Below are 21,689 nucleotides of genomic sequence, written 5' to 3' on the forward strand. Positions count from 1 at the left end.
AAAGGCTCTCATACTCATCAAAAACAGAAGTGAGCAAGATATACGACTTCTGCTCCTCCGTATACGTGATGCCCAAAAGCCTCAGCTTTTCCAACGTGGCTATCACTTTTTGCACATGTTCTTGGACGCTCTGTCCATGAGCCAGTTTTAAGCCATACAGCTGCCTGGTCAAATGGATTTTTGCACCAGCTGTAGGTCTCATATAAATTCCTTCCAGCCCGGCCCAGATAGCGTGGGCACTCTCAAGTCCAGCTATCAGGGGCAATTGGGAACCTTCCAGGGCCATTATGAGCATTCCCCTGGCTCTCTCATCCCTGCGTTGCTCAGCTTGTGCAGCTGCGACCGCTGCAGCTCCAGCGCCAGCAGCAGCTTGGACAGGGGGGTTTCTCAGGCATTCACTAAGCCCTCTGGCAAGAATCCAAGCTTGGGCTTTCACTCTCCATTCCAAATAATTTTCTCCATTCAGTGGAGGAAAGGGGCAGGAAAAGGATTCATTTCCTTCAGCAGCGGCAGCCATTCTCTCCCCCCGGGGCTTTTCTACTTACTGCTGTAGAACTCAAACTCCCGGCTCCGGATTAATGGCGTCGTCCCACCAGCGAATGCTTGCCAGCCCTGGCTGCACTCCAGCTGGGTTTCACTGCCGTGGCACGCTGTCCATTCCTCCCTTTGAAGACGATAGCAGGCAGGCAATTAGCAAAGCCATAACCTTTTGCCCATAACCTTTTGTGTTGCGAGGGGTCAGGAGCAATAAAACCCCTGCGTTCAGAAGCCACAAATCACCAAAATGGGTCCGGCAGGCTTCCCGATCGCGCAGTTCCAAAACACATTCACCTTCATAGCAGAGTTCAAATGCACAGCGTTCTTGAAGCGAAACCCCCTGCAATATCGTCTTTGTTAATCAGCAGTCTTTAACAAACGTACACTGACTCCTCCACTGTCAGCAAAGCAGATTTATTGCAGCGTAGCATAACTCAAAAGCCCGGAGATGAGGCGTTCATGGCTCCTCTCCGGTACAGGCAAAAACGAAAGCAACCTTCTCACACAGACTTCAGACTCGGTCTGAGAATTACAGCAGTCTCATATTACAAAGCATAACATCACATGTCAGTTCCTGTGTGACGGCGTAGCTAGATCTGTGTGTAACCCTTTCAGATCCTCACAGCGTGCATGCATGCATGCAGATACACGCATTTGCAATTTAAACCCCACACAGGAGCAGGAGGACTACTGAGAAAAAACATAAAGAGAAGCTAAAGTAATGGGAAAGGCCAGAGAAAAGAAGATTGAAGGAAGGGTGCAGAATAGGCAAGAGAAGGAGCAAGTGAAGTTAGGGTAGGCTTGAGGAAAAAGACAAAGGAGGCAGAAAGCTGAGACAAGATAGAAGTAGCTGGAAAGCATTCCAAAGAAACCATGCAGTGCTTTGGCTGAGTGGGCTTCTATTCCTCATTTATGGCTAGTCTGCATCATTCTCAAAGATCTTATACTTGTGGAAACAACTAGGAACGTAAAAGAAAAGAGAAGAAAGTCAAGTAAAATTATGCAATGCCTGGCTGGATAAAACATTTGACTACAGTAAAACCTTGATCATCACAAATAGAATTAGAAGTGCATTCAAAAAGGAAATTAACTGAGAAGAAACCAGATTTTAAAAGAAACCCACAGCATGCATTACGTATTTTTTAAATATAAAATTGTGTTTAAAAGTTATATTCTCTTTCATCTCCATTTGCTTCCTGAAAACCAGACACAGCACATTTTCTCTCTCCCTTTATTTCTCTCCCTATAAATTATTCCAGTGCATAGGAAGTTCAGAGCTACATATATGTTGTAAAACAAATTCCTCGCCAAAAGAATTACGAAATATATTCCTAGTATAACAGAATAACTAGGCACAATCAATGAGATTAGGAGCTCCTAACTCTGTTGAATTCATAGCCCTTAGGTTTGTCTGAAAAATGAAAACATTAATCATTCCAACATGATCACAGCTAAGATTGTTTAAGTATTTGTGGCAATCATCCTTTAAAATTAAAAACAAACGAACAAACAAAACTGCCCATCAAGCCTATAGTTTGGGTCTGGGCAAATATCGAGGAGTTAACTTCCCTAAAGGCTGCACTCACTGAGGAAAAAGGATTCACTATTCAGGCATTATTGCCTGAACCCATGTTGAGAGGCCCAATGCATGCTGGCTCCACCCGTGCATTCATGTGTAGAGCAGGAAGGTTTGAATAGGGAATCTAGGTGCATTCATCTGAATACATCTAGACTTCCCTCCATAATTTGGAACCGTGGGTGGTTGGGGGTAAAGCTGGCATAACCAAAGAAGTTGGAGATTGGACTCTCTGCACAAGTCCATGCAAAAATGCATGAATGGTTACAATGAACATGCAAAGAGATACCCAGGTTGCTCATCTACAGAACTCCTCCAAGGGGTATATCAATCCCAGAAAGCTACCATGGGATACAATTTTCTCAAGGAATTCACAGTAACTCAAGGTAGCGAAACCTCGCCCGCTACTTTTCAGCCATCAATGTAGAGTAGCCCTACTTTCTTGAGGACAGCTGGAATGATATAAGGATGGATGTCTCTACTTTTTAACATCTGCCACCCTTTCTAAATAGAATTTATGAGGTTCCTGATCCAGAACAAGTGCTGCACCCATTCTGGCTTCAGTTGAATGAGATGGCTAGACTCAATGACAAGCTGTAATCAGTCTTGTCTTAATACGGTAATGTCTTTGGCTAACACTGAACAGCTGAAATTAATGAGTATTTTATTAGGAATTATGTGAGGGTTTGTGTTGTTGTTATTTTTTAAAAAGCTCACCGATTCATGGGAAAACAAGAATTGAGTTATAAATGAACATACATGAAACTGAAATGGATCAGAAAAAGACAATCTGTCCATTTCTAACCATATGCAAAGCATATTTCCCTAGAGAAACTCCCAGCAGATCAAGTGATTAATTGGCTGAATGTATCATGGGATATCCCGTGGGCCTCAAAATTCCGAAGTTTGCCTCTGGTTATATTTTGAGGTTTGCTTTATTGAAAAATATACTGTGTGACCCACTCAAATGGATATCCTTGGTTGTTGGGATTTTCCGTCATATTCAGGAACACAAATTTCTGTTCAGATCACACACATCACTGTTTCTCAGATTACTAAAATATTTAGTCTTTTACCACCAGGCATAATAATGAACAAATCACAGGCCCAGTTCAGACATAATGGAAAACAATGGTTAGGTCCAGGCTTGTTCTCATTAACCAGAGTTCAGTTTTAGATGTCACAGAGAACTGTGGAAATGAAAGCCTCTGGTCTCCGCCTTGCATGCATCCAAGAGGAATGCACATTCATGTAGTGAGAAACCATGGTTTCCACTTACATCAGAAATTGTATTTCAATGCATCTGTTATTTTGAAAGTTCAAGTATAAGAAAGAAGATCTGAGATTCACATGGCAACTTACCTACCTGGTTATATTTTAGGATTTATATTCTACCTTTTTACAGACTCAAAGGGGCTAGTGGATAATAAAACACAGACCTAAATTTTAAGAAGGGCTTAAACAATTTGCTTCCAAATTTCACTGGCAGAAGAATAACATTGTTTGTTTATAGGGAATACAAACACTGATTTTCCTGGCACCAAACATGGCTGAAGTCAGCGCAATGAACAAAAATGCAGACAGCGGTCCAGGCATGTTCCTCAAGCATCTCCTACTAGCAGAGATTTTTGGACATGGAAAGGTATCATATGTTTCTACTGACCCAATTTTTATCCTCACTGTACACTCGTTTCAGACCACTGTAACTACACAATAATTTATCTGATGTTCGCTCACATGAATAACTGTAAATCTAAGTGTTTGAAACAACCTAACATTTAAACACATGTATCATTTTAAATTATAGGAGGAGTGGGCAATACTAGTTAATTCAACTTTTTTTGTTATATATTTAGTAGTCATTATCTAGGGCACAGAGACTGCTGATCAGAAGAAGCAAGTTCCAGTTCTCTTGCTCATCCAATGTTTATGCATCCTAGTAACTATGAGGTCACTCACATTGGCAGAATCTTAATTTGAAGTGCAGCTTCAGAATTTCTTTTTCCCCAAGTGCAGGTGCACTCTGGATATGTATGTCAGCAAGTGAATTCGGAGAACCACTTTGTCTTATCACTAGGGATGGGGGGGGGAGGGGATTAAATTCAGTTCACATTAAAAGCTGAATCTATTGAATTCGTACTTTCCAGAATAATATAAGGAGCCAAATACAGTCATTGCACAAAGATGCCTATATTAGCGAAAAGAACATACAAAAATGAATTGTATTAGGAGAAATTGCTTGCAAAAATACAAAACTGCATAAAACTGTGCTTGTTAAAATAAATTCACACAAAAGTGCTGGTGGGGATTTTTAAAAATATGCATTTTTGCAAATTGCTACCAAAATACGGAGAACTGAATTTAAGATTGGAAATACGGGAAATGGAGAGAACCGAAAATGACAGATCCCTTCCATCTCTGCTCATCACACTGTGAGGTCTACATAGAAATGCAATGCAAACCTCTGTTTATTTACTCAGAAGTAGGTCCCACTGTTCCCTGATTCTAAGCATGTGTGTGTGTGCCTGTGAGCCACTATTTTGAGGAGGTCTGGTAAGCCTGGTCTACTCATCGGTATAATAGAGCAAACTGGACTCCAACTTCCTTGACACCAGACCTCTAAAAAACATATATTTCCAAGAAAAAATGCTGAACCCCTGCAAAACTGTAACAAAATATTAGTGCAAAATATAACTGAAGTATAAAACATTGGGGTGGACTTACAGGCTCTCCCCGTCTTCCTTCTAGTCCTGCAGAACCTGGTTGTCCGGCTTCTCCCTTAATATTGATGACAAATGTATCCATTATAATTAGTTCAAAATATTAACTGGTTAAAATGTTTGCCTTTCAGTGCAGGACATTATTTCATAAAAGTACATGTGCTTTCTTCAGCCAATATAGAGCAAGTGAGCAAAATCTGCTGGAAAAATAATACATCACCATGAATAGCTATGACATTTCTTCCCACCACCCCAAGCCATTGTTTAGGTTATCCTCCTGCACTCATCTGAGTTGCAGACATTGCCCAAGATCCAAAGAGATGTCTTCAGACTGCTAGTCATATCTTAAAGCTCCTCCCTACTACAGCCTCTCATCGTCCCCACCCTGAAGAGCTGCTCCTGAATGTCAAAGAACCCTCTGGAAACGGCAAATGGCTGCTTTACTCAAATTTCAGAAACACACATATGCAAACATGGTCCTTTAGATCTAAACCCTCATTATTTTTTGGAATTGTGACTGCACCAGTCACTATTTTTCTCTGAACACTCTGAAAGGAAGAAGGTTGCCTTGCTCGTACTTCGACGTATTTATTCAAATCTAAACAAACTGATTTGAAAGGCTGACTCGGCAGCCTTGGCAGTAAAACTAATTCTGGGCATAATGCTGCCAAACTTCTTTTTCTTTTTAGGGAACCTGGCTGTCTTTCTGTCTGCTAGCTGTGATGGTTCATACTGCAGACCCCTTAAGTCACTGATATCCATTGTAAGGGAGACTGGGGTACAGTGGTTAGGTTGTCGGACAAGGGCTGAGGAGACCCATGCTCAAATCCCCACTCAGCGACAAAGCTCAGTCACCACTTCTCACAATAACATAACTGACAGGGTTGTGAGGATAAAACTGAATTTGGGTTGAATTTAAAGAACTTCAAGCCCTGGCTTGAATTTCGAAGTGAGATCCTTCCTTTGCAACCACAGCTTGAATCACCTCTAAACAAGAAGGGATGGTGCAGATTAACAGTGACTTCCCGACAATTAAGAAATCAGGAGGCAGTCTCAGAAATGCTGTGATCTGCCCTCACCCGTCCCCAAAGCAAATACACTCCTCCCCCCTTGAACCATGGTTAAGCACTGTCAGTGCCAACATTAAGGCTGTCCAGTTCCCCTTCATCCAGAATTCAAATCTGCAGTTTAAACTGCGTTTCAGATACTACTGAGAGGGGAAATCCTAGCTAGCCTTAACCATGGTTAGCGCTGGTGCTGAATGACTAATTGCTTAACTGTGGTTAAGGACTGGATATGTTCTTCCTTCTGCAACTTCTGCAAGGGAAAGGAGCTGTGGGATAGGAGTGCATGATCTCAATCGTGGTTCATAATTGTTACCAAAGAGCCAGCATGATAAAAGTAGAGCACTGGTTATCATAAGAAGCATAGCAGTTATGCTATAGGGAGCATCTTGTGCAGGCTTGATTTAGCCAAAGCTTTGAAACTCTCCAACCATGATTCAGAGATTTGCAAATCATGCCTGATGTGGATCTGTCTGCAGCAAGAAGGGTGAGGCTGGCTGAATCTATTTTTTTGCAGCATTTCTAGAATCAATGGAAAGAGACAGGGGAGAAAAACTCACCCATTTCACAAAGAAGGGTTGCATTTTGGATCATTCCACAGAAGAGCATCCCCATGTGTGTGACCACACAGAGGCCAAATTGTAGAAAGGATGGGTTTGGTGTGCAGCAAAGTATTTCTTACTGTTTCCAGGAATAAATCTGTTTCTGAATTTTTCTAAGAAAATAAGGAAGGCTCCAGCAGAAATCTCCAAAGATGCTTGTAAAAATCCTCTGATTTTGATTACAATAAAGCCCAAAGTAAAGTGGTGTTTTATGGAGAGCAGATGTTCAAAGGCAAGCTGACAACATTTTACTCCAGCAAAAATAAGAGACTACTGCTTTTATACCTTAAAGATAATGTGCAGCAAACTCTTCATTTTCTGTATCTTCCTGTTATCTAAGAGTGACTCGATAATGTAATGTTTTCTGAACATAGGTAAAGGGACCCCTGACCATTAGGTCCAGTCGCAGACGACTCTGGGGTTGCGCCACTCATCTCGCTTTATTGGCTGAGGGAGCAGGCGTACAACTTCCGGGTCATGTGGCCAGCATGACTAAGCCGCTTCTGGCGAACCAGAACAGCGCACAAAAATGCCGTTTACCTTCCCACTGAGCGGTACCTATTTATCTACTTGCACTTTGACGTGCTTTTGAACTGCTAGGTTGGCAGGAGCTGGGACCGAGCAACGGGAGCTCACCCCATTGCGGGGATTCAAACCGCTGACCTTCTGATTGGCAAGCCCAAGAGGCTCTGTGGTTTAGACCTTTATGTTCTGAACATAAAGACATACAATTTTCAAAGAATGCACTGAGCCCACATCACCAGTAGGAAAAACCATATAGGTGACAATCCAATACATTTTCCCTATTCCCTTTATTTCTCATTTTCAACTACTGAGTGCTGTTGGTTATGCAGCCAAACTAGCACCACCCATGAAGAAAAAGGATCCATGAGGACTGTACATGTGTTGAGTTTACAGGAACAGGGGTAACTACAAGAGCCTGTCCTACAGCAATGAAGAAAGCTTCGGTACAGGGGCGGCACCAATGGCAGCATTTAAAAGATAAATGAAATGCAAGTAACTGCATATGACTTCAGTCCTCCTTCTCAACATACATTTCATTAATATTAGTTATTAATTACCTTCCACATGTATGTGTCAAGGCAATGTATCCAATATAAAAACAGCTTAAAAATAGTTAAAAACAGCACAGATAATGTCTTCAATTGTTTCCAGAAAGTTCAGATAGTGAGTGCCTGTCGTATCTTAACCAGAATGCTGTCCCACGAAACAGGGACAGCCACCCTGAAAATTCTCTGAGTTACTATGCAGTGGGGCATCTGATCTCTTTGGAACAAGCAGGGGAAGCTCTCCTGCAGAACACAGTGTCCTACTGTGTATTCAAGGAATGAGGCGGCCTCTCAAGTAACCTGGTCCTGAGTTGTATTGCTCTTTGGTTAGGCTGCAGCTTCAACAGGGTAACCACTGAAACACAGGCATGCACACACACCCTCAAATAAATACAAGCTCCCTTCCCTCCACCACCCCCCATACAACCTGTAGGATCATTCTACTTGCTTTCTCTCGTGGATGCAATCTGTCTCAAGAGAACTAATGAGCTGGGCATGCAGGAGTTAACAGGACCCAGCAAGTTTCACAAATGTTTTGCATCTATCCCCTTCTCTAATATAACATCTGGCTACAGGCAATGAAACAGCCAGGCTGCTTTGGGCAAAAAACCATGCCTGCCTGCAATCAATTTCCTCCCCAACTCCAGGGAGGCTACTCCACTAAGGCTTTCCTTCACAAGGGAGATCCCAGACAACCTCTCCTGGGACTAAGTAAATACTGTGCTTCCTTTCTTCTTTTCTTTTTTCCTGGTAGAAACCTTTGCTAGCTCTTTGCATGGGGCATGTGTGTTAAATCTTTTCATCCTCTACTCTAACTGCCAATTGCCTTCGGGTTGCAGAAGTGAAGGGAAGGAGACTTTGGCCAAAAGACTAAATGCTGGGGGTAGCTGCATTGCTTCTATCCAAACCAGAACACCAGCAGAGGAAGAATATGAATGAATATAGGGAATGTGAATAGGAATGACTGCTTGAAAAGCAGATGCATTCCAGCACTGCCAAATTTACCTCCTTCCTCTGTCTTTTCCCACTAACACCCCTTCCCTTGTCTGCCTTGTCTTTTTAGTCTGTAAGCCTATTTGACTGATGAGAGCTCTTTTGGGAGAAAATATGCAGCTGAAAAATGGGATAAAAATTATAATAAACAAATAATAAAACACAGGGAGCTCAAGCACAAACTCATAGATTCTTAATGCAAGTTCATTCTCAGTACAAGGTATTTGTCCTATTGTATTTGAATAGATTCAATGTTTCAAATACCTTAAAACCTGGATTTCCAGGTATGCCATCTTTCCCGCTGCTCCCGGGATTTCCCTGTGACAATACAGTGAAGATGCTATTATTCACATTATGTAATGAGAGAAAACCGTCAAAAGGGAAAGGGAAAAAGCAACAACATGAAACTTACAGGCCTCCCAGGCATTCCTGGAAACCCTGCTGTACCCCTTTCTCCTTTTGCACCCTGTCAAAAGAATAAAAGAAGGCAATAAACTAGGCAACTGTATTGTTTCAGCAAAGTAAACCAGTGTGTCATCACGACCTGAGGCAATTCTAGAGTGTTTAATCCATGACACAACATCCATACACATGCAGTGAGGGGGAAGTCAGCTCATCAGTTCCTAGCATGACCGTGGCAGGATAGATTATTGTCCCATTGTTCATAAACCTGGAGCACTTACACTCCACAGCTGAATGGCACGTAGGGTGTGTCTGGTGTATAGAATATCTGGAGTGATTTTAGGCATGGCAGCCTTTCGCTGGAGAATACAGAGCTGCTGCCAAGGCTAAGGTAGGAGTCACCAGAGGGAAAAGGTGAAAGGAACTCATCATTGCACGCTCTGCCCTCCATCACAAGAGAAAGGACCATCATCCTGCTAATTCCAGAGCGATCACGAAAATGAGGGATTTAAATATGCCACAAGTACTCCAGGCGTAGGACAGTAACAGAGAGGGAGGTTGTTTGAAAGGCACAGGGAGGTATTCCATTAACTTTTTGTGCTAGTACAAGAGTTAGCCCTAACATAAAAGAATTTCCAACCTCTTTCCCCATACACACCCCACACCTCCCTAAATCTGCTCTGGAGGGTTGTGGGAAGAGATTTAGCAGGCACGTGAAACAAGGAGAGAGGGAGAAACCCTTGCACTGACAGGACCGTAGCATTAGGACTACCTTGAACACAACCACAGCGGGGGAAAGAAAGCCTCAGCCAACGTCTTCTAGACCAAGGTCTGGCCAAAATGGTGCCCTCCAAATCCTGCTGGACTCCTATTACCCCTAACTATTGGTTATGTTACCTGGAGTACTTGTGGCATGTTTCATTTCACAAAGTTTATACATTGTTTGATTGTAACAACAACAACAACCCCAAAAACCTCAAAGCGGCCCACAAAAAGGTACAATAGTAAAACCAAGGAAAAATTACAACCATTCTTAAAAACATACAAAAGTTAAAATACTAAAGCAGATTAAAATTACCTCAACTTTCTAAGCATTTCAGTGGATGCCACATTTGCAACCATTGTTCTAAAGCAAAGACCAGGACAGATCACAGCACAGCAGGGCACTAGGGTAAAGTCCTGCTAGCCATGGAGAGATATAGCCAGAGCACTGGGGTAGGGGGACAGAACTTCCCTCTCCCTGTGCAAAGCAAAGAAGGAAGGAACATGTTGTGAAGATTGTGGGGCTAGCTGGGGTGGTGTTAAGGAGAGCTGGCAGGGCAGGTGGGAGGAAAGAATTTGGGGGCTAGTGACATTCAGCTCTCCTTTGGAAGCCCTCTTGAACCCCAAAGCAATGCTGAGCTCAGGGAACTTTGCCTGCATTTCTACGGGCAATACGAATTTAAATATTAAATTTATACTTGCCTTTTTCCCATAAATTCCTGGTAGCCCTTGGTCTCCTTTAGGTCCTCTGTCACCCTGAATTAAAGAATGTGCATACAGAAATCATTTTGATTTAAGAAAACAACTTACATTGTTCAGGACAGGGTGTTCCACATATTGGGAATCAGTGAGATAGGCAACAATTTAAGTGATATGGATGTGGTTTGAACACACATTTGCTGTCCTGGAAACCAGCACCTAAGACTGCAGCAAATATATGTTGAAGCCACCACCTCATAGAATGCAAGTCTGCCTTCACCTTGGAGTCAGAATGACCAGCATGATGGGATGGTGCCACACAGCTGCCCTCTAAAATACCAACATCACTGCTGCTTGGTGGGATAAGGTCAGGGAGGCAGCGAGGTTAGAGCTGCTCAGGCATACCAGCAGAACCAATCTGGCATTGCTGCTGGTGCACTCAACACAGCCCCAACCTTGCCACAACCCTACTCTGTCCCTATACTGCCCCAGTAAACAGTAACAATGCCTGGTGCTGGGGAAGCAGCTCTGCACCTCAACCGAATAACTGAATGGCAGGGGGAAATGAAAACCCATCGTCTTCCACTGTATGAAAATCCATTGGTAACAATTTATAGCAAGTTCAATATAGAAAAGCTAAATTTCAAACAAATGCCTAAGTAAAGTTCCAAACAATTGCATGTCGTAGGTTATCAGAAGTATACTAAAGTACAAGGCTATCTGAGGAATATATCACAAAAGACAGGTTTTGAACTGACATTGGGCAACATATCTACATGTTACATTAAACCATGGTTCTGTGGATAAGCCGAAGCAAAACATCAAGCCCCTGCACTCCCCTTTTCTCTCTTCTTCCTGTGTGGCCAGGAAACCAACTTTGTTAGCCTCTACCTTCAGTTTCACAGAACATCAGTTTGTCATTATGTTCCAACAAAGCATCCTGGTTTCAAATGAAGTCTGGTTAGTTTAACAAGACCGCTTTGTAAACCATGGTTTGAAGCTGATGTGCTATAATCTTAAAAGAGTTTTTTTTTTTTTTTTAAACAGAACCCCTGGTTCAAATCTAACACTAATCCAGTGAATCTAAACACCACTAAATCCTCCTTCTGGTTACAAAGGAGGAAAAGAGGGGCAGGAGACTACAGTGTTGCTCATTCACATGACACTAAACCATAGATTAGCATTGCATGTGCTCACAGCCATAGTTTTTCATAAGCTATCTATTATTATTTTCAATTTATTACCTTCCCTGCAATGTAAGGTCCCAGAGCAGGTTAAAACTATTTAAATTACAATATTAAAAATAGCTTAAAACAATCTAGATAAATTAAATGAGAATGCTAGTTTCCTTGGCCAGGGTGGGGTGTATACTAGAGAATTGTCTGTTTGGCACTGTGTCACGGCCCCTGTGATGGAGAAGAGTAGATAAAAGATGATCATCCTAAGTAAGTATAGCTGCCTGCCTACACTAATTGAAAATAAATGAAGCCAAAAGTTCTTGGATGAAGTAATTGCACCAGTTGTATTTCCAATGAACAAGCTACTAGGCAGCATTTTTTTGCTTTTGAACATCCCTTGATACTTTTTAACATCCTACCAATTTTTACAAGAAGCATTTGGTTTGAACCTTAGATGCCGGCATCCCATGCAATCCAGGGAAACCTGGAAGTCCACGTTCACCCTAGAAAAGGGGGGTAAAAAGAACCATGAGACAAGATAAGGAAAAGAGCAGAAGAATATAAGCCACCCCAAAGGCATCACACCTTGAGCAAGAAGAGGATCTGTGCTCCATTGAATTCAGTGGGCAGAGAATTTGCAGCCTGAATCTGGTAGCAACCAGAGATGTATGCAAATTCTCCTCTTAAAATTCTCTGCTCCATTTGTGGATATAGAAATTGAAGGGATCGTTTCACTAAACTTCACTGAGGAAGAAGTTCTCCCAACAGTTGCTCCCACTCATTCGATTAAGGAAATGAGCTTCAACTCAGGAAACCTGGCTTCAAGTTTCAGTTCAGACATGAATTTTACAGGTGTTATTGAGCTAAATCATAATGGCAGCCTACCTCACACGGAATGAAGAATTTAAGCATCTGATTTAAAGGCTCATGGCACACCTAGAAGCACTAATATTTAGGAAGGTGCCCAAACACTCATGGGTTTCCTCATTTGCCCCAAATACTAGGAGACATTTCCAAGTATACCTCTTCACTATGCATGTTGAGTTCCCTTTAACATTATAGAGAATCATGTGATCATTGGGAGCTCTATGTGCACACTGAAGAGCTCACTGGAATTTGGTCCAGTCAATGATTTTTTACATACTTCTGTAGATGTACAAGAACTATATAAAAGGATGGTTAGAAGGATTCCATGTCATACAAAAGTATGCTACATTTCCAGGAAAAAGACACGTCAGAAAGTTGAAGCATCTGAATTTTCCACACATGTAGAATTATGTTTATAAAAAAAGAGCTGAAATCTAGCCAATAAAATCACACCCACTTTGGCATGAGCAAAGCTACACCCAGAAGCCTCACACACCAAGATCGTAACTTTTTAGTAAGCCAAGCTTTTAGAAACATTGCTTACTAATTAAATGCATTCAAAAACACATCTAAGCATACAGATGTAATGAAAGTTCCATGTGTGACTGGCTGAATATCCTGTGAACCCATGGAAATTTGGAACATAGGAAAAAACCAAAGCAAATCAAGCAAGGGTAGAAGATGGAACTGATTTGAAAAGAAACGCAGAATATTTTTTTAGCAAACGCACAATTCTTCCAGAAGTACACAAAGGCATATATGAATAGTCATATAAGTAGTTATAATGTGGCAGCTGTAAGTTCATCTTTGGAACGTTCTAAATATATACTTCTTCATAAAGGTGTTGTGTTAATGTACAAAAACTACAGCTATCAAAACTAGGCTTACCTTTGCCCCATCTGACCCAACTTCACCTTTCACACCTGGAAGGCCTCGTGGCCCCTAGTAAGGAACAATTGCATATTACTAATGTTATTTATAGTTATAATTCATTTAACCTCTTTATAAGGACTTCGCTTTAGAACTATGAAAAGATGCCATGAACTTACTTGAATCCCTGGGGATCCTGGAATCCCTGGAGTCCCTGTTACTCCTTGGTAGCCCTAAGAAGAGAAACCCAAACATTACACCAAAGTGTACTTTAAAAGCAACACTTCTGTAGTTCAGATGTAAAACCCACTGCAACTGGATTAAGCGCTTAGGACTTGAGCGGGTCAAGCTTGCTGACAATACTAAAGCATTCAGTTGTTAAAATACAAAGATATTGCAAAGAGCTTCAAAACGACCTCTTCACATTTTGTGAATGGATAGTAAAATGGCAAATGTAACGCAGTGCAAAACTGTGATTGTCAGGGCAAAAATAAATAAATCTGAATTTCACATCTACATTCATGGAGTCTGAACTGGCGGTGACAGATCAAGAACAAGACCTTGGGGTTGTTGTGGTAAATAGCTCAATGAAGACGTCAAGCCAGTATGAGGCAGCAGCTGTGAAAAAGGCAAATTCCATGCTACAGATGATTAGGAAATAGAAAATAAAACTGCCAATATCATAATACCATACGAATCTATTATGTGACTGCATTTGGAATACAGTGGCACCTCTACTTACGAATGCAGTCCGTAAGTAGAGTGCCATTTCTGCGCATGCGCGAAGCACACAGATCACTTCTACGCGTGCAGCAAAACTCGGAAGTATACACTTCCGGGTTTGCCACGTTCGCAACCCAAAAATCCGCAACATGAAGCGAACGCAACCAGAGGTATGACTGTACTGTGTACAGTTCTGGTCCCCTCACCTCAAAAAGAGTTGCAACACTGGTGTAGAAGGCTGCCACAAATATCTCTTTGGTGACCAAACTTATTATTACCAATTATCCGTAGCAAATTTTCATTCATATCTTAATTAGTATACAGAACATGCCATAATCCATACTTAATTCATCCTTGCAACAGCTGTTTGTATAGTTGTATGTATATAGCATTATTGCTCTCATTTCCCCAGAGAAATAAGGAACGTTAATGGATATGCCAAAGGCATTTCAGTAGCTTCATGGTGTTCACTGAATGTACAAACCTGCAGTACAAGCCTATCTCTCCTCAAAAGCAAGTCCCATTGCAGAATGCAAGGTTTCAATCATTATTTCAACTGTTTAATCGATTGTATTTTATTTCTTGTAATGGCTTCACCTACTCAAATAATCAATACTCATACAAGTCCCAATGAATTCAATATACTTACTCCTAAATAAATGGGGGGTTAGAACTGCAGTCTTGATGTTTTTGCTACTGCTATCAGACCCTGTTTTGAAAATGGTTTGTTGTTCACTACTATCCTTTGGAAACTGATGAATATTGTCAAGAAAATAAGTTGACAGAAATGTCCACATTAAACAACTAAGCAAACAAACAACAGTGAACCACACAGATCAAGCATTAGACATAAGAGCTCCATTCACCATGTGGTCCAAAATGTTTGACAAAAGACAGAAAAGATCTAACTAAAAAATGGCTGGTAATCCCTTTTCAGTTTTCAACCTAAAGCAGAGGTTGGCAGGAGCCATTGGCCACTCCTGATTTTGAATTCCAACTTCCATCAGTCCCAGCCAGCATGGTCAGTGGTAAGGGATGATGGGTGTTATAGTCTGGCGACATCTGAAGAGCCACAGTTACCCCACCCCTGGTCAAAACCAAGGGTCACCGCCGCCACCTGTCCAAGCTTGACCTGTGCAAGTAAAGATCACATGGTGCCACAGAGACCAGGTACTGGTTAATGCCTATAATTCTTGCAACAAAACGTAGGAAAACTGTACCCAATACTAACTAAATTAATGAAGATGTAGAGGCCCATCATTCTCTAAATGAATTCCTTGCTTGTAAAATTTGTGGTAGGAATGCCTCCATAAGGAATTCTCTTTGGGCTATCTCAGACAGCATCTAAGTGGGTTCCTAAAATGCAGCCAATAGTGGTGTGCTAAGATGGGCCATATGTATAGAAGACAATGAAGATAAGATGAGGGTTTTTTGTTTTGTTTTTAAGCCTTAAAATGGTGTTAATGTATCTGGCTTTTATACAAAGTACACAGTGTGAAGAAGATTCCTCTTTAGGTCCTTAACAGGGAGAGAAGCACAAAATTGCTGGACAGAAAGTCAGTAACAATATCCTGCAGCTCTTTGTTCAAGGAAATGCTGGCTCCACCAGAAGAAAAAAAAGTACTTTATTAGGTGAGACATTTGATATTCTTTTAAGAAGGTCAGCAACAATGCTCCACGTGTAGGATTTGCATCTGGATATCTCAGTAAAGCTAGCTCTGCCAGGCCAGTTTAAAGCTGCACAGCACTTAACTGGACACTATGAAGGAAGAATAAATATTTTAACAAAATTCCAGAAAAGTATGCAATATGGGGTGTTGGTGCACATCTCTTCCGGAGGACAAATTCTTCTCATTTCCCTCCTCTCAGTTTGGATACCTTATTTTCCAGTAGGCATGTCAAGAATAATTTTCCCTGTGCTTCCTCCATATAAGAGCAGCAACAGAATATACTGGTTTTGTATTTTTTAAAAACAACAACACTGTCCTCTTTTTCCAGTGACCAGATCACACTTTCTATCTGACATACTTAAGCAAGCTGTGGAATAGGAAACAGGTTTGCTATAGCAAAGAACCTAAGCAGGACCAATAAATAAATGAATAAATAAATCTCTCATTTATATTGAAACGCCTAACATATTTTTTCTGCTGATGGTACTATTCTGATAAATAAATAAGGCAAATTTGTTTATTTACAACATTTACACCAGACCTATTAAGTATATGACTTTCAAGACAGCCTTAAATTTTAGATGAAAAGCTAATGTGTGTTGGAAATGTACGGAAAAGGAAGGTACTTTTTACCACATGTGGTGGTCCAGTAGAAAAGTAAGACTTCTGGGAAATGATATATAATGAATTGAAAAAGATGTTTAAGATAACTTTCCCTAAAAAACCAGAGGCCTTTTTACTTGGACTAACAGGGGATGGAAAACCTAGGGACCTAAAAAGGTTATTTATGTATGCGACAACAGCCACAAAGATGTTGCTGGCCCAGAATTGGAAACAGGAGAAGATACCAACAAAAGAAGAATGGATAATTAAGATGATGGACTATGCCGAAATGGCAAAGATGACCGTGAAGATCAGAGATCAACATGAGAAAAAGTTTGAGCGGGAATAGAAGAGATTTATAGATTATTTAAACGACCACTGTAAATATATTAAAATGTTAGCAGGTTTGATATAACATTTATGTAATCTAATAATTGGAAATTAAGATAAACAAGAGGGAAAAACAAAGAATTTTGAGATAAAATGAGATGCGAGAAATTTTGTGGGGAAAGATTGGACTCCAGGGGAGGGAAGGGGAGAAGTCTACGTTGTTTGCTTGTTTTTTGTTTTTTTGTTTTTTTTTTATTGGAAATACATTGAATTTGTGAATTATTGTGATTATGGAATTTGAAAATAAAATATTTTTTAAAATAAAAAATTAGATGAAAAGAATAAGTACTTCCTATTTCTGCCATTTTTTAAAAAAATCACTTGAATTTCTACATTCAATCACTGCAAAACCAATGGTCATAATCATAATATAATTATGCACAATTCAGTGAAACATAGCCAAATCAGGTATATCAGGCAATTCCCTAATCAGATCTCCTGGGGGGTGGGGTTAGACTGGGACTTCATTGCTAGGAGATAGTGGCTTAGTCCTACCCCCATTTCCAGCACCATATCCCTGATTCAAACTGCACATAGTTAAGCTATGGAATTCACTTCCAAACAGTGTGGTGACAGCAGCCAACTCAGATGAATTTAAACAGGGACAAATCCACTAAGGCTAAGGCTATTAATGGCAACTGGTCGTGATGGCTATCTGCTGATTTCAGGGACAGGGACACCATGGCTCTGAACACCAGTTACTGGGGAACAACAGTGAAAAATGACCTGCTTTGAGGGCTTCCCAAAATCATATGGTTGACCACAATGGAAAATAAGCTGCTAGACTAGACAGACCTTTGGTATGAGATCCAGCATATATTTTGATTTTGCTTATATTCTTGGCTACTGACATGGGAAATTAATGTACACAAGAAAAGGAATGCACAGTTGAGTTCACGTGATGTCCTTAGTTTCAAATTACCAAAATCTGAGTACAACTTTACACACTATACATTTTTTCCCTCCACACCAGTCTTCTCCACACAAACTCTCACATTGGGAATTGCTGCTGATTACATCCATGGCTTGCCAGTCACATGTCTCTCTGAGCATACATTACCCATGGAAAGTTAGGTCTGCATGCGTGAAAGGAAAATGAATCTAATTCAGTGAATATTCCATCATATTTGAAGTTTTATGGGACATGGCCTGTATGCTTTTATTAGAACTTCTGTAAAGCCTCCTCAGGAGAGGCATCTAACATCATACAGATTAAGGGTTGTTGTTGTTGTTCAGTCGTTCAGTCGTGTCCGACTCTTCGTGACCCCATGGACCAGAGCACGCCAGGCACGCCTATCATTCACTGCCTCCCGCAGTTTGGCCAAACTCATGTTAGTAGCTTCGAGAATACTGTCCAACCATCTCATCCTTTGTCGTCCCCTTCTCCTTGTGCCCTCCATCTTTCCCAATTAAGGGTAGGGGAATTATTATTGCTACATTTTAGCCCTTTCATATAGCCCTTTCTATTCTGGCTATGTGATCTACTCAGAGTAGGGATCTGTGTTCTACAGCCCCAATTATTCAGAAAAAATACTTAAAAGTAAATTCCACTGAGTTCAGTGTGTGCTTGGGACTACAGCCTACGAGTCATGACTCATGGGATCATCGAGTTCATTGTGCCTAAGTGTGTTTAGGATTTCAGCCTACATGTAATGAATGACTCATAGTAAGGTCTGTTTTTTAAAAAAAACAACAGTTCACTGAAATCAGTGGAATCAACAGTGCAATTTTCTAACCATGTTTACTCAAAAGCACTGAGGTCAGTGGCACTTACACCCTAGTAAGTGAACATAATATTGCAGCCTGAAGTATAACTGTGTGGGCATGTAGCAATCCACTAAGCCTGACAGCACAAGCCTATGCTTGTACTGCTCTATAAGCAGATGCCAATATCTTGTGCATGAACTTGCACACAACCAGTACCACTGGTTCTCTTTTTCTCTACCTATGTAGCAAACTTCTCTGTGCAATTACAAACTACCTGAACTTTATTTATATATATTTTTTCCGGACTGTAGGGATTTGATTTTAAAATTAGCAAAGCACAGGATTTGAAAGGCTGCACTTCAGATGTTGCTTGGCTCTTCCACCATTAAATCATTTGCTGATTAAGAAGAGGTTCTTACAGTGCAGAATGTTGACCTGAACACTAAACACTAATTTTCCAGTTCCTTTCTTAATCTTCAAGGGAGCTAGTGCATTATGTTGTGTTTAATGTTCATATTTGAAACAAGGGATATTGCATTGTCCCGTATTTTGCATTTTCCCCTCCTCTTTAAAAATGTGTATGGAGACCAAGATGGTATTAGAACTGGGCCCCAAACATATGTACCAAATTTCATTCCAATATGTGTGTGCTGGAGAGGGGGTGGATCCAGTGGAATTATTGCAACAAATTGACAAAAGCAGAAATTTGTATATGGAAAGTTGGCCGGGAAAGAGGTTGAAATGAAGACTTCACTTTCCTCAGCCTATCATGATCAAACACAAGCTAATGCAGAAGAAATCTAGGTTTGAACTTTTCAAGTTCAGCACAGTTATTCCCAACTAGAACCAGGAAGCTCACTGGTGGTATTTGTGCCAGTAGAGCTCAACAGATAGCCCCAAAATGGCATGTTTCAAAGGTGTGATGGGGCTGAGCCCGTCTAGGATCCCCAGCTAGTCTCACAGTCATCACAGGCCAGCATCAGGCTCAATCCAGACTCCATTGCTATACCAACCAGCAGCTGGTGCAGTGATGAGCTTGATCATCCTGCCACCACCATCTTCTGCTGTGGCCACCATGATGCAGTGGTAGTTCTGGAAAGCCCTGCAGTTGAGGAGGCAAGGATTGCAACCTCAGTCATCACTAACTTTAGGTAGATCAAGGCAATATTTCAGTGTCCTGACACTTCCATTATAATTTCTTAATACCCTCACTTTCTATCATTTTTCCTAAAACTTTTCTACACTTGGGAAAACGACCGACTTGGCATCTGAGGAAGATATATAGATATATATAGCTGCCACATTACAAGACTACAAAAATGATTTATTTTTCCTCCATGGTTCATTATGCTGCTATTTATATGACTACTAGAAATATATGTCACAAGCTAGAATCAAAAGCTAAAGCAAAGATGTGGATTTCCTCTTTTAAAAATGTAGGCTGTCACCACTGATAGCAGAAGGCTGTCTTATCACATCTGAGATACAGTATTAAATTATGGGTCTTTGTTAGCAGTATCTTTTCTCGGTTAGTGAGGAGGGGAAAGAGACTGAATGGAAGTAGGTAGTTGCATACAGCAATGTTAGATCACGATTAATCATATAAAACCTAAAATATGGCTTATATTTGCTTGATCAAGAACACAATCATCCTGAGAAGTACAAAAAAAATGGTAACACAATGAAAAGGGGAGTTGTACAAATCCAAACCTGCTGCAAGCAGCTTGTTTTGTTGTGGGGAAATAAATTTCCTTCCTGGTATAGTGGCCAGATATATCCAATTGCAAAAGGAGAAGACTACGTAAAATAGACAGGAAGTCTATTTGCATAAGTGCAATGAAGTTGTTCACAATGGCCACATTTAGATGTCAAGCTAATCCACATTTTAGCACACTGAGCTGCAGGATTAGGTACTTACCTCTCCAGCACAGCAAGAGACCACTGAAAACCAGATGTAACACATTGTGGAAAGCCTGGACAATGTTCTTCTTACAGTATATGGTACCGAGAAAACATCAAAATTGGCAACCCCCAAGTTTCTCTAGAGAGTGCACTTCATGTACAGGGTATCACAACCAAACAAGTTCTTTTGCTGGTCACCACCTGCCTAACTCCTAAAGGCAAAGGAAACTCAAAGGATGGCCTCCATTCAATAATATACTACCTACACACTATCTCTCTCATGTGTTAGTCAGGAATATGTGGCCAGATGTTAGCTAGCTGGCACAGCTCCACTGATGTACAGTGGAGGGCTACAATGCTCTGCTTTTTTTTGCTTCCAATTACCTTTGCTTGCATTGTCACAATTATCAAGGGATTACTTGATAATTAACTAAGAGATTGCTGCAAACAATAAGAAATAATTTGTGTTACGTTAGAAGTTGCTTCTTCTTTTTTTGTTCTAGAGCATTTCAGCATTTTGATGAAATGGTAGATTTATAATTTATCTGAAAGGTTCAAAATGAACCCATGAAACTAATTCTTTAAATTGATCCCAGGTTCTGCATGTAGGAGTTCTCTTTGAACATGGCTCCAGTATTGCTTATTGAAATTACTGGACTCTTCCCTAATATAATCTTCCAGTATGTGGAAAGAAGTGTATTTTTGGTATTTCTGCTCTTCATACTAGAATTGTGTCAGCATCCAAAGGGAACCACCACAATAATCTCAACCATCTGTTATACCTACGAACATGGCCAAAATGTAGCTAAGCAACCAAAATAAGAAATTTGGACATTTTATAAAGTGCAACATGGAGTTCTCCAAGTAATTGGCAATTTTCCTAAGGTTTCCAGCAAGGATTTGTTTAAGATTTTCCATACAGAGCTGATACAGAAAACCAAATATACAACCACCACCATCAAAAGACTCCTTACCAGAAATAGAACGTGAAATGCAAAAAGATATATATATAAAAAATCACAGGCTTCATACATTCTGGGCAAGAAACGAATGCCTTAAGTGGCATTAACAATAATAAAGGCCACGTTGCTTAACTTGGAGCTCATTTTCTTGAGATTTCTGGAAACCTTCTAAAGGCCCATAAGAATTAAAACCAAATTCTTTGAATTCATTACCACCAAAGTCAAAAGGAGATTAATGGTTTTGGGAAAAGATCCAAACTTCTGCTTCAGCATTTTAATTTGCCCTTACTTTAATTGCCTGGTAAAGTAACTAAACTCATTTGAACCTTTCAAAGCCTCCTTTCTAACACTTTCACGGCACACTACTATAAATGTCTATTCAGAAGTTATGT

General features: G+C 40.6%; 1 protein-coding gene across 5 annotated transcripts in view; it reads right to left on the bottom strand.

The window, feature by feature from the left end:
- Positions 1-21,689, bottom strand: part of COL21A1 (collagen type XXI alpha 1 chain) — a 121,370-nt gene that overhangs the window by 36,705 nt on the left and 62,976 nt on the right. For all 5 annotated transcript variants that reach the window (XM_033143173.1, XM_033143174.1, XM_033143175.1 and 2 more), the window contains 7 exons: positions 13,520-13,573; positions 13,359-13,412; positions 12,053-12,106; positions 10,429-10,482; positions 8,975-9,028; positions 8,827-8,880; positions 4,838-4,891 (listed from right to left, as the gene is read on the bottom strand). In XM_033143173.1, coding sequence (XP_032999064.1) covers positions 4,838-4,891; positions 8,827-8,880; positions 8,975-9,028; positions 10,429-10,482; positions 12,053-12,106; positions 13,359-13,412; positions 13,520-13,573 — 378 coding nt within the window. The remainder of the gene's footprint in view (positions 1-4,837; positions 4,892-8,826; positions 8,881-8,974; positions 9,029-10,428; positions 10,483-12,052; positions 12,107-13,358; positions 13,413-13,519; positions 13,574-21,689) is intronic.

Source organism: Lacerta agilis, chromosome 3, assembly GCF_009819535.1.
Source record: "Lacerta agilis isolate rLacAgi1 chromosome 3, rLacAgi1.pri, whole genome shotgun sequence".
Lineage (NCBI taxonomy): Eukaryota > Metazoa > Chordata > Lepidosauria > Squamata > Lacertidae > Lacerta > Lacerta agilis.